Source organism: Labrus mixtus, chromosome 8, assembly GCF_963584025.1.
Source record: "Labrus mixtus chromosome 8, fLabMix1.1, whole genome shotgun sequence".
In the NCBI taxonomy this organism is placed as follows: Eukaryota; Metazoa; Chordata; class Actinopteri; order Labriformes; family Labridae; genus Labrus; species Labrus mixtus.
Window position 1 is genome coordinate 18,066,354 of NC_083619.1, and position 18,844 is coordinate 18,085,197.

General features: G+C 42.8%; 1 protein-coding gene across 13 annotated transcripts in view; it reads right to left on the reverse strand.

Moving 5' to 3' along the window:
- LOC132979219 (adhesion G protein-coupled receptor L2-like) overlaps positions 1–18,844 on the reverse strand; it is an 86,653-nt gene that overhangs the window by 50,279 nt on the left and 17,530 nt on the right. For 12 of the 13 annotated variants that reach the window (XM_061044826.1, XM_061044824.1, XM_061044825.1 and 9 more), the window contains exons 2-3: positions 16,365–16,574; positions 1,440–1,653 (exon numbers count right to left, since the gene is read on the reverse strand). In XM_061044826.1, the coding sequence (XP_060900809.1) occupies positions 1,440–1,653; positions 16,365–16,437 (287 nt within the window). In that variant the 5' untranslated portion in view covers positions 16,438–16,574. Of the gene's footprint in view, positions 1–1,439; positions 1,654–16,364; positions 16,575–18,844 lie in introns of those variants that run through there. The other variant, XM_061044832.1, reaches the window with a different exon arrangement.

An 18,844-nucleotide genomic window follows, 5' to 3' on the forward strand; every position in this document is an offset into this window, starting at 1 on the left:
AAAGGAAGCCGTTTTGATTCCTGTCTTGTTGTTTTTGTTGTGAACAACAGGGCTACTGATGAATACTCTTTGTCACAATTTTCTTACCAACAAAACTGCCACTCTGCGCTGCAGACTTCCCACTGTTTCTATCTCCTCAATCTTTGTTTATCTATCTGCCTTGCTATTGCCTCTTGTTAATGTCCCTGTTATTGGAAGTGCACGTTGTGTCTTGATGTGAAGCAGTTCCTACTTTCTTAACTTTGCTGCAGACTGAAGGAGGAACGATCAGAGCCTCCCAAAGCTTTGTGACTGCTTTAACATCCCTGGTTAGCACATCAGCCTTAATTACGGTCAGGAGCCCATTTCCTCTGATCTGATTCATTAGAATTATTCTGGTTAAGGGCTTGTGGTGCAGAGAGTCTTCTCAAAGCTTTTCGCTCGCACGCTGCCTCCAGGGAATCTCGGATGGAGATAAGTTTGAAGTGCGGCTCCAGCGAGTGAGGGTCTGACTTGTCAACAGATGTGGCGCATGATGTAGCAAGTTGCAGTCGAACCAAAGGGCATGGGTACTGTCAGCGGCTGTGTTACTGTATGAGTGTGCAGGGAGTTGGCTGTAAATTTAGACAGACGGAGTAAGACGGGAGGACTGATCTATTCCTGAGATATTCTTGAGTGCTGCGTCTCAAGAGAGTAAATAAAGAAGCAGTTAAGCGAGGGGGGGAAAACCCAGAGGTGTAAAAATCGTGGGCGATGGTGTTCATAATCTAGCTAAAGGGGGGCCGGGTTAGGACAGCACTGTGCATTAGAAGATGAACTGTGCTGGTTACTATTTATGAATAGTTCATCCAGTGCCCTTTAAAAATACACACACCTCTAGGGGTAGGCAGCAGTCATGCTGAAGTGTTGCTGTGCTGTCGTTTGACAGCAGAGCAGCCTCCTGTGAGAGAGGGGAACCAGGATAAAAGGCAAGATGACGGGCATTGCTCACTACCTGAGGCAAAGCCACTTCAAAACAGTACAAGTGTTTGAACAAAAGCAAGCCCACTGTTCCAGATAGGAAATTAAGAGGGTGTTCATGTGACTCGCAGTCTCTCGGAGCTACGCTGATTATGACTCAAAAACAGCAGCAACAACGCGCAGCTGGTGTGAAGAGCTCTGCCGCACGGATGTCAATTCCTGCCTGTCACGAATTAATCTGCGCCCCAGTTTCCTGAATTTTCAAAATGCCACATTCATAATGCAGTCAATGATGGGATAAGAAAGAAAGAAATAAAAAGGTGTGAAATGTTGATTAATTGTCCAGGTTGTAGGTTGCTACACAAACAGGAAGAGCACTTAATCTTTTATGTGCAGGAAGGTTAGCTCTATGGGGGGAAAAAAAAGAGGCCCATATTTTCCTTCCCCAGCTCCTGGTCATGTTTGTGAAATAAGATCCCTCCTTTCCCCGGAGTTTTTACCTTTGTGATATAATCTTGTAGGCATCGGGGAGGTAGCAGTTGACGTTCTCCATCTGGAATGGGTCAGCGTCACAGATCTTGTCGTCTGTGCGGCCGTAGTTGGCCGTCTCGATCATAATGACATCACTCCCCGGGCAGCGGAGATCAATTGCATATCCCTCGCATGAGAGCTCTCTCCTGACCAGCCCGAAAGGCAAGGCTGCCCGGCTGAACCCTGCGACACAAAGACAGAGAAGACACTTCAGACAAATAATAGATTTAATGGGAGCAAAGGATGGTTGCTTCAATACAATAGGACCACACATTTTGCGGTGAAACTCCACTGGTGCAAAATAAATAGGCAACAGCAGTCGAATGTTTACCGCAGTTTTAAACAGACGGGCTGTTACACGCACGCGATACAGGAATGGGGGGAAACGAAACAATTCATCTCTCCATCGCTCTGTGGTCTTGGATGTTGGCTAAGGCTTCTAATCTAAGTCATTGGAGACCAATGGTAACCTCATAAATTCTTGAGCAAACACAAAAGGCTACAGAGCATCAAGAAGGCCTCCACCTAGAGAGAGACGGTCCACCTCTGAGCCAAACCTGCCTGGACTGAGAGTAGTTTGTTTTACAGTCATACAGAGCCCCCTCGTTTGTTTCTTTTGCTTTACTTGCACTGTAAAGCCAGATAGAGAAAAAGGCAGAATCCCGGCAGAATGGAGTGTAATATAATCCATTTTACAGTGTCGGCGATCGAAGAGTCTGGAGTCCACACAGGAGGAAAAATCTATACATGGAGCGGAGCAGATGGGAGCGCAGCCAAATAGCTCTACTTTTGGGGAAAATTAACTGTTTCACCCAAATCTGCCCCCTCCTCTCTTTTCAGCAAATTGCAATGACATAGGTTACGCCTTTGCATTTCCTTCCTCTATTCAACAAAATGTCATGTGTGAAAATTGTGTGGAACAGTACAGATATGGAGATTTGCGACGAGAGAAAAAAGCCATAAAAACAAAATAAAGAGAGAAAAATCCGTTATCTGAGGATAGAAAGATCCAAAGTGGGGGGAAAAAAAACGTATCTGCCTGCAATTCTGAGAAAACAATTAGGCAAAATCCAAGGAGCACATGCAAATGTGTTCCATTTAAGAAGTGCAAGCTGAGCGCTGCATGAACTGTCAATAATCGCCGTTGTTTTCAGCAATAGTGGGTCCCTGAGGGGGCAGCTACCATTTGTATTTTCTGCACCGCTCTGGTCTAATTAGCCCTCTTTGCAGCCTGTTACCTTTTTCCCCCGCTCCCATTGGCTCACGAGCATTGTCATGTACTAACTCTTACCACCCCGGGTTCACATTGCCCCCTCACTCTAATTATCCGCACACGTTTGACAGTCAGGGCCTGATGCAATTAGCATTGTTTGAACTGCTCGGAGTTGAAGTGATTCCGGCTTGAAATTCCAACCCCGAAAGAGAGAAAAAAAAAAAAAAACCCCGACCCACATGTCTGCTAGTCATTGCAGCCTGCTGCGTCTGGCTCACTCATAATGATATTCTATGTCACTCGGCACATGTCACACTAGCAAACAGAAAAAGAAAACACACGCAGACATCTGTGAAACGTACACTGTTAAAAGTATAATGTTCAGTTCATGGGGTATTAGGAGGAACCTCTGCAGGCACTAGCAGTGGTAGCAGTGTAACAAAATATGAAACTAATGGTATAAATTCGCTGGCATTCGGCCACTAGACATTTCATTATAATACCATGATCTATCTAATGGCCAGTAGATTCTGCTTAGCTGGACTGTTTATCACCTCATTAGGGGACGTCAGTGTAGCTGAACCATAAGTGGAGGGCTGTGGGGTCACTCCATCCATTCCAATAACCACTACAATTATCCGAGCCTTTCAGAAATCCTGTCCAGAATGGTGGATGATAAAACCCAGAGTGAAGTCGCCGGCTTTACGGCGGAGACTAATGGCCATCCCGCCTGCCATTGCTCATGGAAGGAGTGACGGGTTTATCACGTCAGCTACAGAGAGCAGAGAGGGAGAGAGAATGCGTTTCAAGGGCTTTTTTAAAAAATTCTGAGCGGAGACACCATCTTTGGACTAAAACAGACCCTTGCAGACTTACGCCACACGCCATCTCCAGCCTCCTTTTCCCTGGCTGTCTGCTGGCGACTCTGCCCATCTATCACAGCACTATGGCATGAAGGCATGCTGCTGTCAACACGGGCCTCGCGATTGATTAGGCCTGGGCCTTGCCGGCCTCCTTCCTCCTCGCTCGCCCATATAGATCTCTCTGGTCATAGGCTAACAGTACATCAATTAGGGGGAGTATCAAGACTGTACTGGCGGGCTTATGAACAAATGGCTTGTTCACCAAACTGCGGCTAGTCTCTGTCTCATTAATGACTGTCTTGTCAACTTGTAATAGGGCATATAATGACAAATCTATCTAACACTTTAAAGCATAAAGGAATTTTTTTTTTTTGCTCTGTAGGAGGGGAGTTGAATTCAAGAGAAAATATTTTTAGTTGCTTTAACTGAATGTTGCTTAAGATCTTTGGATTTAAGCACAGCTAAGAAAGAAAAAACCCTGTGACAACAAAGCTCCCTGGCTGTAGGTATTCGTCTCTGTTGATTTTTCTCGGTTTAAACAAGTTTTGCAAGATTTTGGAAAGAGAGGAGGTTTGTTTGTGTGCACAAATGTCAGTGTCTTAGGGAGGTATGAAAAGCTTTTCATCTCACGTTCTGTGCTTTGTTTGACTGCTCAACTTGCAGAAGTTGAAGACTGCGACAGAAGGGCACCAGCTGCAGGGAAAACGGTGTCAAGAAGACTGCAGGAAGAAATCCATAACACAATCCCTGAGTGTGGGCAAAAGAAAGAAAAGAGAACCGGCTACTCTCTTGTTGTCTGTACCTCAGAGTAACATTAAATTACACAATTAGTGATGGAATTGAATAATGCTTTATATAGAACTTGTAGTCAAATTGCCATGGTAACCACTTCGACTTTGCTATAATTGGCTGTGATCCCTTTCGCTGGCCTTGTTGACACGCAGCCTGCTTATCAAGCATTCTGGTCAGTGAGTGACTGTGAGGAAAGTAGCTTTTCAGATTCCTCCCCCTGACCTGCCTGCTAAGCCGTCTATTGAGCTCCACAGAGCAAAGCATGGGCAGAGACCGCTCCTCAATATGTTGTATTCTGGGAGTTTTTTTTCTTCTTCTTCTCCAGTTGACAGCCTATAATTCACTGGCGACAATCCCCCCCCCCCCCCCCCCCACCTCATATAATACATATTTTGTTTTCTATCAACACCCTTGAAATTGGAAGTGGCACTGTGGCTCCGATGGGTGCGTCTGAAACCATCCGCAGAGTTTTGCTAACTGGCTTTTAAAATCCCTGGAGATGAAACTAAAAGATAATGGAGGTTTGGCGGCTGCTAGTGCCAGATCAAAACACAAGTGTTGAGGTTTATCTTTCCTGCTCTGTTTGTTGGCTCTTAAGAGCACAGTTGAGAGCAACCTTTAACCCTAAAAGCTCCTCTGCGTCAGGACATCAGACGGTGGGAGAAAGAACTGGGGGAGTGTTTGATCAGTCAGGGGAAAAAAAAAACGAAAAAAGTGGGCCATTTTTGGGGGTAGACAGAGTGGCGATGGCTGGCACAGACAGAGAGCAAAGGCGTCGGTTGACGCTTGTCATACTACATTAAGGTTCCTTTGATTGGCCTTTGTGGTCCTGGAAACGGCAAACAGCTGCATGCAAATGGCCCTGTTTCCCCGAGGCTGGCCCCCATTGTTCTGGGCTTGGATTTGACGGGGACGCTTTCTCTGCTGCATAAAGGAGAGTGTAGCCTTTAGTCAAATAAGAGTGCCCCCACCGTGGACACAGCAGGAGTACTTCAAGATTGTTTGTCTTTTTAGGTTGTTTCATTCCTGATATTGCTGGTAGCCAACATCTTTGGAAGAATGAGCAGATCTTAGAGTCAAGCTTTTCCTCCAAACAGCAGGGGATGCCTCTGTAATCCAATATCCGGAGTGACAGAGTGGTCATACAGCATGTTTTGCTCTGGTGGACTAAAGATTTTCAATGGAAAATCATAAACTAGGACAAAAACATATTTGAATTGTTAATTTGAGGGTACAAAGAACCATCAATAGTTTGCCTCCCTTTTTCCTGCTTCATTGTTCTTTACTGCAGTATTTCTAATCTGTTCAGGAGAACATTTTGAGCTCTGGCCAAGGAATGAAATTAGCCCAGAAACAAAAAAAAAAAATGCAAGAGACCACTGGGGGTAAGCCTTTTATGCATTCAATAAAACAGAAGCACCCTTCACTGTCCATGCACATGCCTCTGAAGCCACAAACTAAATACTTCAGCAAACTCAATCCGCTTACACAGCACGAGGACAGCTTTTTAAATTTTCCATTTTCACGTGCCTCAATTTGTCAGGCATCTAGTGTTATTGCCAAAAAGGTGCGACACAAGTTCACAAATTCTTCACATGGCCGCCCATCAGAAGTGAGAGACACATGGGAGCAAGACGGGTGATGAGAAAGGAGATTTGGGATTTGCAAAATAACACCTGCTTTTTCAAATACAGACCAACACCCCGAAAACGCCACACCACCCGACTACGGCTCGTATTTCATTTCAACTGTCGAAATGCGGTGAAACACTGAAGATCTAGTTGGACATATGGCACCGTTTCCCATGACACTTTAGTCCCCGCTCGAGTCCACTTTGCTGGGAATTGTTTCTGAAGACAATGTCAGACAAGACCACAAACCCTGGGGCTACACCCGCATTTCCCAGACAACTGCTATCAGACACTCTTGATTCCGATATTTGTATTCTGAAATAGAAACTGGCAATAAAGAACGGGGTCCATTTGTGGTTTCACAAAGCGCTCTAAGTCATATCTCTTTTCCCTTTCTCGTGATACATGAATTCCGTGTTGCCACCTCAAATTCCAAAGCAACCATTTGTATTCATGGCTATGGTCTTTCCTTTAATGCCTCCCATGAATTTCTCCTTGACTTAGAAAAAAAAAATCAGTCGGAAGGAGGAGAGAATCACACGCTCCGTGTCGATGCATGTCTCGTTGAAGGGGTTTAGGAGTAAGGATTTGTCATATTGCTGTGGCTAAGCGTGACAGACCCTGCTGCTGCTGCTTAACTCCTCAGGTGGGTCCATTGAGAGACCGCTAGATCCCATCACTCCAGATGCAGGCGTGCAATCTTTTTTTCCCCCTTTAGGCAGACTGTTAAGGGAAATCCCTTTTTTGTTCAAACTTGGGTCTAAAAAATGTGGCCATTCCTCAACTGGGTTTATCTCAACACAAAAAAAAAACATCAATGAAAACATCAGGGGGGAAAAAATAGGAAAATGGCTAAATAAACTTCAGGTTTACAAATCACTTGACTCATCTCACCATTCATCATATATCAAAAAACACAATTTGCCTCCTTGTTGAGCTACATGATGAAATTGATACAACCCTTATGTTTGTACTGTAGCTAAAGATGAAGCTAGCAGCTAGTTAGCTTTAGCAGAGATGCTAGTTAGCCTACCACTAGGGGGGGAAGAGCTAACGTATAGCTCCGTCCAAAGGTATCAATATCTACCGTTCATAGTTTTAGTGTATCTCATCAATAACAACAGTTTATCTCACTTATGTAATCTTTCACTGAGGTGTTAAAAAAAAGCCCAAAAAGACCCCAAGGTGGGTCGCCAGCCACCAAGAGGGGGGTCGCAAGATGCCTTCCATAAAAAATTAAAAGTGCATAAATATATCTTTTTACCATTTTTGTAAATATACAAAAAGTAGTCCAATGTCATATAAGACAGTATCATTAAGTGAAATGACATTTTTAATTATTTTAGGCTGTTGTGTTATTTTGTGTTACTAGTTTTTGGATAGGTTTATTAGTGTGTGCGTGGCTGTCGCTACGTTATATACCTAACTAACCACCTTAAAGAACAGTGGGGGGGTCCCCAGTTTCTGTCACCCTTATTTTGGGGGTCACGACCTGAAAAGTTTGGGAACCCCTGTACTAGACTATTTCCTGGACTGTTGATGTCAATGTGAGGCAGCAGGGCAACAAACAACAGTTTAATAAATGCCAGCATCTTACCAATAAATAGCGCTGACGTTTTGTGATTTCCTTTGCCCTCTGTTATAAATTCAAAAGAACAGGTAAATTGCTAATTTGCTAAACCAAACAGTTATCTTGAATGACTGGCTGGGAAGCTAGACGTCTAAAACCCGTAGCTACTCTGTTTAGCTGGACTGAAGGACAAGCATGTCAAATTATAACCATTTAGAAAATTGATTTAATTTGAAGCTGCGTAAACCCCCCAAAATATGTTGTGACCGAGGTAAGATTTAATGAAACTTTTCAAAAGAGTTTGTGAGTGCAAACTACAGATTACCACGAGGTAAAGCAGCCACTGTTGTGAGAATAAGACAGATGTTTAGAAATTCAAGATTTTCCTGTAAACATTTAGAGAATTATCAAACAACCCTTACACAAAATATTTGAAATGCAAAAACTGTCCTATTTAGATGTTTTGCATTCACAGTGAGGAATTATACAGCGCACAGAAAATGTTTAAGTTTGAGGTGAGACTGACGCACAGCTGACACGGTGGATTATTTTGCTTCAACAGAACAGCCGGCTCAGCTGCAGAAGGCTGCAGAAGACTGCAGATGAAGAATTTCTCCCAAGGGAACGAGTACTTAGGAAAAAAAAGCCAGAAAGTAGAGGTTATAAAGGCTGTGTCTTAATTTGGCTGCGAGAAACAAGGTTTTCTCCTCTGTCGATTGGTGGGATGATCCTTGACCCTGTGGGTGTACATCAAAAGAAAACCAGCAAGAAAAGAGGGAAGCATCATTACATTACTAATACATGTAATCCCTTTAATGCAAAGAGGGTCACTGCTTGATATAGGTCACATACAGAAGTGACAAGAATAATTCAGTTGAAGACACATTACCAGATTTAATGTGTTATTTTTGTTTGGTCCATGGACACATGACTCGGATTAAAGCAGGGTATAATTCGACACCTTGTACAGTCCGCCGAGGAAACAACCTTTTCATGAAGATACAAATAACTGTCACAGAGGCTAAACAAGTGAATGAAAAAAGAAAGGCTTCACTTGGAAGATGAATTATTCCGTTAAGCTCTCAGGAGAGCGCCATTTGACAGAATTAGTTCACTGCATGTTCAATATCCAACATATTGTTGCATCTCTTTTTGCAGGGGAGTTGATGAAACAAGCAGAAAGAGGTGAGTTAAAGAAGCTCTCCCAAGTGCAGCAGAGGTATAGTTTCACAGGGTTTGATCTACTCTGAGTGATGCTTAACTCCTCTCAAAGCCCATATTTTACCACTGCACTTAAACCCCGGCTGGATTTTCCGCTCAAGAAAAAGTCTCAGAATAAGTCAGGTGCCCTCCTCAGGGTGGGATGGAAGTCGGGGGGAAAACAGAGGGTGAAGCAGGAAAGAGGAGAAGGATGTGGCGTTGTGTCCATCACATGTTAGCGTCTCTGTTCTTGTTTGCTGGGGTAGAGTCTCCAAATTTCACCCTCTTAATCAACCCTTCCTTTTCTACAGACAGGAGCCCAGGAGGCTTACTCAGTACGTCACATAGACAGGGTGTCAGGAGAAGCTGAAACTGGAACACGGATTACATGAATAATGAGCCGGAGCCTACAAGGATGACTAGGAACCGAGATCAGGGACCTGAGACGATAATGAACAGACGATTCTGATAGGAGAGGCAGGCTTTATCTTTTAGCTGAGGCTGCAGTAGCCCTAAACACAGCGGTGCTATCACTGGCTTTGGGCATGAGTCCGTTTTGGTTTCTTCTGTGCCTCTAAACAAAACCACTTGTGCTGAAGTGGAGGGAGCTTAGTTATGCAGATGAGGTGGTGCAGAGTAACTTTGGTACTCGTTTTGGCATGAAATTAAGTTTTTATGTTTCATCATGACCCAAGACATTTTTGTGGCTTTGGTTGGTGCACAAACAAAAATGAGAAAAAAAACCTTTCATGCATGTATTGCTTTTCTTCTTTCATTTTGACATATGTTTCTCATTGAGTGTACATTTTTAATGTAATTAAAAGCAGACTGTGCTGATTTAGATTAATGGATAATTTTTTTTTTTATCGGATATGTCTTCAGGACAGAGAATATGCTCTGCCTAACAACATTTGTCCTGCTCTAGCCTTTTTTTCCCCCCACATTGCATACACTGCATCAGGACTCCAAAAAGAATATTTAAAAATGTATTGTGGGAATCATTTTAGCTCACACTCCATGTTTGGACTTCAGAAAATAGAGTGGATAAATTCAAACTGGATAGTGTCTTGAATTCTATACAAACTACAATATGCTTGGCAAGCATCACAACAAACAAGCCTATACTTGTTAGAATACTTTCTGCCTTATGTTGGATAATACACCTAAATACATGTAAGTTTCTGTTACATGCGTAGATATTTTGGGGGGAAATCATGCTAACTAAAGTTCTGGCCACAGTACTGTACTTTAAGGGTACGGGCCGATTTGCATCAGTACGAACGAGGACCATTTCATGTTGAATAAATCTGTATCAAATTTTAGAATCCACGAGTGCATCAGGTACAGAGAGAGAGAGAGAGAGAGAGAGAGAGAGAGAGAGAGAAAGACTGAGGCAGTCCTGCAGCTTGTTCAAGTCACAGTGCTTTGGCTTTCTGCGTGAGACACAGGACCACATTCTCACGCTATGCCCTGGTGACAGACAGTGACAGGCTGGAGATTGTTGGGATAAGTTTGGGTTGGACGAAGGGGGGAGGGGGGGGGGGGGGGTGTGTGACTGGGGAGGGAGTATGTTTTGTGTGGTATGTTGATGATTCTAAATAAATGATAATGTTTGCTAAATAAATAAAGTCAAGGTTAAGACTTCACATATTTGCCTTTTTAAAAAGTACTGCTGGATACCTGTGCTGAACCCCAGGTATCATCATGAGTATATATGAACCAATCCCAAGTTTAAAAAGCAGAAACTGATTATAGAATGAGGCTTGTTGTCTTTTTACAACAAAGGCCTTAAACTATGAGCTCTTCTTCATTGACTCTTTCTTTAGAAAGGTATGCTGAATGATGATGACGATGATGCTAGTGAGCTTGGCTGTCTCCTTGAAGCATGTGATCCTTGCTTTGCAGGTCAAAGAGGCCCGTCAAGTCTCCCATGCATACAAACGTATTGCTAGCCCACTGCGTATGCATGCTACACATGGGAATGAACATAGCTAAGTGCAACAGGGAAAACCTTTGTTGGGTATTATACAGCTCTGTTTGAAATCTCTCGGAGATTTACCAGGAAAGTCAGCAACAAAAAAAAACACACACATTCAGACGCATTCCCTGCCAATAACCCCCCACTATCTTGGGAACACTGTCCACTTTGATTGGCTTGAGCGCAATGACCTTGCCCCCCCCCCCCCCCCCCCATTCCCATCCACCAGCATTCCGGTCAATGCAAGCAGAAAGCAGGAGCACTGATAAGAAACTCACAGATGGGGAGATCTTGATGACAGACAGTTTCCTGCCCCTCATCTTGGATGGGGCCATTGTGCCTTGAGAACTCAATGGGAATATTCGCTACAAGAGTGGGTCAACACCGATAGCGTACAGCAAACAAAAACGTCCTTTGTGCTTTGCTGTCTGACTTTTTCGTGCTGCGTTCTTATTCAATTTCCTGCGCGCCAGGAGAGGGCTTTCCTTATCATAGACTGTTTATACCTGCAAATCGGCTGGTGGCCTTTTGTTTGCAGGTGACCCACCCTGAGGTGACATTTAATTCCTGGACAAAAAAAAAAAAAACGTGTGGTCATGCTCTATGGCACAGCCTCTCAGCCTGAGGAGATTACTAATACAGTGAACGCAACAGAGCTGCATTCATGGCCTGTCGTGAGAGCTGGCAGACAGAGACAGTGAGAGAGATCCAACACACATTAATACACTGATTTAAATCATACTTGACCCCAAGCCATGCAAAAGGAAGGGAAATGGGCAAGAAACCATCAGTAAGCGAATCAAAGTGGAACCAGTTTTGTTCATATTTACACATGAATCCCTCTCTGTATTTCCTTCTTCTGAAGTCTAAGAACAAACACAGCAAAATCTGTGAGCACACTACAACACACACACTCGGGTCAAAGACAGCACATTTACAGAATCCATCATAATTTCTTATATTGATTGAAGCAAATCTATTCCCTACTGTCACCCATTTACTTTTAACACAGGCATTTCCTGTGAAAATCATAACCAAAATGAGAAACATGAGCTGTAATGGCATTTCTGAGACAAATGCACCATTCTGTGACACTTTTCACACCTAGAAACTATAATTGTAGCCTCACACTTTTGTTCTTTTTCTAACTGCTAGCGGCTTTTTGTTCAAATGGCCTTTCTGTTGTCTTATGAACACGCTGTGTTTTCAAAAAAAAAAAAAAAAAAGCTCTCTTTTACAAATTAATATTTAAAATGTATGTTTCTTAAGAACAGCTAGATCGCCTGTGATGAGAAAAGAAAACGTACTGCCGCAGGTATTTCATCAGAGCAACAACCTGCTTTGATTACCTTAGCACAATGTCCCTTTGGTGTTAAATGTTACATGCTTGCTTTTGTTTTTGCACCTTTGTTTAGCTCGCAGGCTTTTTGTTCATCTGAGATTACTAATGATATGCCTGCCAGCTATTAGAGGTATTGGGGGAACTCTGAACTCCAATAATACTCAGACAGGTTCTTGTTGCCACGGTAAAGACTTTTGACTCTGTTCCAGACCTGATTTATGTTGTTGGCAAACACTTCCACACACACACACACACACACAAAAACAAACTCAAAGAAAGGTAAAACTTCACAGCTTACTATAGTGTAGACTGGACTTTATTCAAAACCCGCCTGCTTCCTTTCAAGATTAGGTGAATTACTGTGTTATGACAGCTGAACCCTCCTGTTATGCAGTGACTAACACCGAGCAAATCCAAAAGTTTAGATTTTGAAGCAAACTGCTTTGTAGTTGTATGCCAGACTCATCTATTATTTGAATTAGGCAGCCCGGAGAAAAAAAAGAAAACAAGTGTGGACAGCAATTAAGAAAGGGAAAGAGTGAGCTAGGCATCTGGTCCAATGTTTATACAACTTGTTACCATAAGGGGTGTGAATTGAGCAGCTCCAAAATGCAGCGAGCAAAGTGTGATTTAAGACTTGCTTAACAAATGAAATCAAACTGTCGGAGAACTGCAGCTCCTTGCCCTATGAATTAACGTCTTTTCATCAGCTGGCCGTATAACAGGAACTTTTTACAATCACGTCTAAACACACAGTAAAGCACAGGCGTCTCTCCTAAAGGGAAAAGAGGTTTGCTCTCACATTCCCAGACTGGACGGTAACATTTCTTGCTGCTGTTTGCTTCATTCAAAATGCTCTCAGGAAATCACTGTTGCAATAAATCTAGGATGACCCTATCAGGGGTGATATTGCATTTCATTTCCTCTGAGTGAAATACTGATCCTGGAGACACATGTGACTTGTTCATTTTCGATTTTCATATTCTCTTATGGTTTCCAAACTTTCCAGGTCCCCAGTTATTATTAAAACAGCATATTGTTACGCAATGTTATGCAGAAATATATCTGGTGTGCTGTGTGCAGAAACTGTGTTTTTTTTTTGTTGCAAAATAATGACAAAACTGTTTTAGAGATAAAGAAAAAACAATACGTTTATTCGTCTCTGTATGGCTTCTTATCTACAGGAAAGTCCATTAAATCCTCACGGTGAACCCCTGATTTATTCCTTGAAATACTTCCAGTTTGGCAGCGTTTCCATGCAAGACAGAAATATCAGATTTTTTTTCTCTTCCTGTGTGCTTGTTCTCACCACACAGATTGACCAGTCATCTGTGAATCTCCCATGGTTTGGCTGATAATTCATGATCGCCCCGCCACGGACCCGCAGCATTCAATATGAATTATAAAATGGCAAGCCAAGCATATCAATGGATGACAGACTGGATGTGTATGGCCCGGGGCCAGAGAGGAGTTAAGAGCACAATGGCTTCCCCCATTCAGTCGACCCCAGAACTGGAAATACCAGTGTGGCACGAGGGAGGGTCTTCCATCAGCACAATGTATGGCACTGCTTGAGTCAAATGTTGTGCGGAGACGTATTGTTAACCTTTACGACCTTTAAGGGAGAAACACAAGTATGCCTGTATGTTCAACTGGGAAATATTTCCCAATAAAAAAAAAAATCCCCCATAGAGAGAAATGTTCAGTGTGTGTTCACCAGAGCAAGTCCAGACTTCCAGAAAAAAATAGCAGAAAGACAAAAAAATAAATTTCAACAATCTCATTTCCACAAATCTGTCATGAGTGATTCTCATGCCTTCTGACTTGATTGCTAAGAAATCTGCATGTTATTATCTCGCATTATGCCCATGCTGGAGCTCTAGGACCTAACCAAATAACTGCCTCTTTACTCTGATCCCCTCGCTGTCGCTGCAGATATCACACTGCTATCAAACACAAACCTCTTGATCTTTTACATTTCTCCTTTGTGCAGTATTCAGATAGAAAGGCCGAGGTTCCTGCCCCTCCTTTTAGCATTTAAGCACAACAGCCAACGTAGAGTGTTTACACTGCGACTGCACAACATAATCCCTCCCTAAATCTGTCTTTCTTCACTTTAAAGAGTCAGATAACAGCTCTCATTCACTCACAGCAGGTATGTGCATGTGCACTTGCTCCACCTTTGTGGCTGCCTCCTTTGAATCTGGTCGTCCTCTATATGTGCAGACTGGGCGGTCTGAAACATCTAAAACTAATCTGATACCTGCATGACCTAGTTTTTCTCAAGCACGAGTGTTACTTTATAGATCTGTTATATAAAGATACAAGGATGAACCCAAAACTTGGAAATCATTATTTTAATGGCGATAGTGATGTCAGCAAACAATTGCATTTTTACACATCTGGCGGTTACAGAGGAACGTTATCATTCATTTAGAGTTTCTGGCTAAAGTAACCAGCTATTACAAGTCATACTGTATATTCATGTTATTTTAGCTCCGTTTTGGGTCTCCACCAACTTCTTTAAAAATATTCTGCTTAACCACCAATGCTCTGCTGTTTTCATTCAGCTGGTTGCTAACTTCTTATGGTTTCCCTCATTGTGATCTGTTGCATCCTATAAGTGTGATGTTAGAGTGCTGAGATTGAGCCGAACAGTATAGAGTCACATGCTAGGCTGAATTTCAAAGTAAAGCTCTTTGAAGCTGAGAGGATGCCTGTGGATTCAGGAGGTAATTATCTGTAGGCGCTGTAGTGTCTTCATGTGAGTGTCAGAATGTCATTTGATACACTTTTATTGAAAAAAAAAAAAAATACTAGTGTTCATTCATTCAAACAGGGTGAGAAAGTCAATACCAGGAGAGAGAGAAATCACTTTCTTTTCAGCTGTGTCAATGAGCATTTCAAAGCACGAGGAATGTTTTGGATGAAAACGATAACCTGATTATACTTTCTCCTGGTGAGGGACAGGAGGTAATTATGAAGTGGAGTTTTTTTTGTAGCTGAACTCTGATGGAAACGTAGATCATGAGCACTGGGATGCCGGCCCTCAGGGCTGGACAGGCTGAAGGTGAGGAGTGGCATGTGGATAGAATCAGATATTGTTTTCAGTGGGAGCCACACACACACACACACACACACACACACACACACACACACACACACACACACACACACACACACACACACACACACTCACTCACTCCTTTATTGATGGATGGGCAAATATGCATTCTTAGGGCCTGAGAGCACTCACATCCAGTGAAACCCAAAACCTGAACTTTCTGCATACCAAAGCAGTATTCCTCTTTAAGAAATTCAACAGGACCATTCAACTCGATTCCAAAGTGGGGCCAAATCACAGGGGCTATTCTTTGAATGCTGCAATAAGACACTTCCATATTATCAAAAAATGCTACTCTACAAAAAGAAGAATGCATCGCTGCTTAGCAAAGCCTGCTCTTTATCAATCTGCACATCTGAAAAATAGAGAGGAATATATCATAGAACAAACCAGAAAGAGAGAAACCAGAGAAAAAGTAAAGTGCAAATTGAAGAGGAAGCCCCCCAAAATAATGTGCTTCAACGTCTATCTGTTATCAATTCTTGGCACACAAGAGTATGATTTTGGGTTGCTTTCTTCCCGATACAATAGGACTGAAAGGAGGGAAAAAGTAATGATGATCATTACGCAGACATACCAGCATCATTGGTTTTGATGAGTATGTAAAAGACAGGAGTGTTTTGTGACAATACTTTACAGCCAAATGTACTAATCAAAAGTGGGGGAAAGAGTCCAAAGAAGAGCCTAAAAAAGAGCCTTGGGATGTCATTGCAGACAATTAAAAACACTGACACATTCTTTCTGAAAGTTTTTTGGTGTCCTGTCTGCACAGAAAGATCTGACTAAGGCGCTAATAAAAATGTAATCTATTCTCCGCGGCTTTGTAGCACACCCAGACAATCTGTTAAGAAGCTCATTGTGCTGAGAAGATGCAGCTGTGAACCTTTAGGGAAAGGTCTCTGACACGTCTTTCTGTGTTTTTATTGAAGGCAAGAAAAGTGTCAGCGAACGAGTCCCTGGGTTTGCCAGAAATATTCAATGTGTCCGTACAAAGTGTCTGAAACACCTTTTTAAAAAAACTCCAAGGATGAAACCACTGAAGAGGAACTATAAGCCCTCTCTGAAGAATGTTTACTGATAAAGTCAACACATTTATAAGCTGAATAGTAAGTGGCTTCTTGAAAGGTTGACCAGAATCACATTAGCACTCCTCTCAGCCACGTAACTCCATGGTAACTCACCTTCTGAGCAGTGAAAGAAAAGGAGGAGCAGGAGGCAGCGAAACACAGGACACCTCCACAGAGCAGAGGCCATTGTGCGCTGTATGCAAACGATCCAGGAGCCTGGTAGCTAATTATAGTGGTTCAGTGTGTTGCAGTGGGAGATCAGGGAGCTGGGGCGATGTCAACGATCAGTGGTCCTCGAAGAAACATCATCAGTCATCTTTTCATCTGGAAGGAAGAGAGGAAAGAGCATAAAAATGGCGGAGTAACAAACCTTGATACCAGGGTGCAGTTTGATGTGTGATTCTTCTATTTGGGTTGTACAGAGATTTGTCAGCAATATCAGTACCAAACTTGCCCTGATACGGCTTCAATAGATAGTTTTTTTTCCTAGTCAAAGAACCAATCTGATATCTTCATGTATTAGCCGAGGATACATATCAATGATATATGTGATGGCTGCTCAATAAACTACAGTTTGAGAGCAAAAAAGACAAACTTGTGTTTGGTAAATTATTCTGTGAACACTAATAAAACGACCAACCAGTGTTTTCCCATTACATATTTCAAGGCTGTTTTTGTTTTTTATTTGACGTTTAAGATGATTCAAACAGACAGAAAATTCAAGGTTAACATATTTTTATGTTAAAAATCAACGTATGTCCAAAGCCAGGAGGTCCAGCGTTAGCTTTTCTTGTTTCTGGGTGCGTTGCTTTTTCGTGTGAAATTAGGAGTCCAACAGTTCTCCGAGCTGGTCATGCAATTATACAACAATAATAGCAATCGTCGCTTAAAATTGTTAAACTTGGTTAATTGTTTTAGATATCAGAATTCATATCAGGTAGTAAAAAGTTATATATTTGCACATCTCCTATTTGATGGGTTAACAATTCAATGAAAAAATGATTGCATTAACAAGCAAAACCTCCGTTAAACTGAATTTACAAAATCCTCATTAAGAATCCATGTTGACAGAAAAATGAAAACTGTTCTGAAATGTTTTTGAGGGCAGCAAGCATGAACAGAAAGCAGGTATCACTCCCGCTGCAGTGATTCACCACCCGGCAGAGTGTTACAACAAAATGTTTACACTAACTCATTCTCCCACTCTTCCCTCTTCTGCCTTCCCCATTTACTCCCGGATCCCTGCGGGAGCGACAGCTTGTCGCTACGGCAACACGTTCACATAGGACGCCATTAGAGATACAGCTGCTTTTGTGTGTTACTTTTGTTTCCTTCCTTATCAAGGAAGACACTTCTTTGTCTGCAAAAAAGCAGCAAAAGGTTAGAGCCTGAGACAGACGAACACACCAGACAGATAAGCTGCTTACCAAAATCAAACACCAAGGAGGGATGTGTTGTGTCATATGTGAAATGCCACACACACACAAACAATCACAACCACACAGAAAGACTTAACATTATGCATGCCTGCACAAATACATAGCTGAGGACATGCACACTCACTGCTGACGTGGACACACATTCACTCACTCATGAGCACACACGTCACACATATTGAAGGCTATCTTGTTTATTTCCATCTAGCATCCTTCCAATCCAGCATCTCTCCAGTGGCCACACACACACACACACACACACACACACACACACACACATCAGCATCAACATCAATAACAGGAATGGCTACTTGGTAGCCGTCGCTATGAAAGTGAGAGCTTCCTGCGTCTGAATTCTGTTCCTCCAGAGTCACCTGTCAAACACCCTGATTATTTTATAATGAAGCTAAATTTGAGCTGCAGAGCAGTCAGCTCTGATCGCTCTCTTGGCTTGCTAATGCGGTCAGATATTTTTGGCAACAAAAAAAAACCCCACAAAGCAAGGGGAGCTTTGACATTAGCATACTGTGTGATATTATAACTATTGGATTCATTCTATACATGAGAAATGCTTGGTCTGGGGATAATAACTGGATAAAAAAAAACAACTGCATCTGCACGGAGCCTGAAGCAGTCTGAGAGAGTTTATTTTCATTTGAGGTCACCCTGGCCGAGCCAAGGAAACACACATTCAGCTAACTTGTAATTTATCAGTTAAACTTGGGTGGTTTTTATAGAAATTGTGGTTTTATTGTCTCCCAGTTGTTTATCTGCCAGTGGCGCCGAACCAGATCAGATAAGGTAAAATAGGAGGGAAGGAGCTCTCCTGCGCGGGAAGTCTCGCACCATGCCTACTGAGGCTGCTCACGCTCTCAAGTCTTTAAAAGTACTGCCACCAGTTCAATATCGGGCAGAACACCAGATCTCCAGAGACACACACGACCTCTTCCTCAGCCATTTATCTTCTGCAAATATGAGGCCTGGGGCCATGGGGTAACCATAATGGTGGCTGACAGGAGGAGATTGGAAACTGTTTGGGGGATATCCCCCTGCCCTACTGGCCCGCTGAGCCACTCCGCCACTCCAGACACCAGGGGGCGAGAGCCTGCCAGGCCTTGCGGATGCAGGCTTGCCCTCGCCACCCCGGGGTTCTTTCTC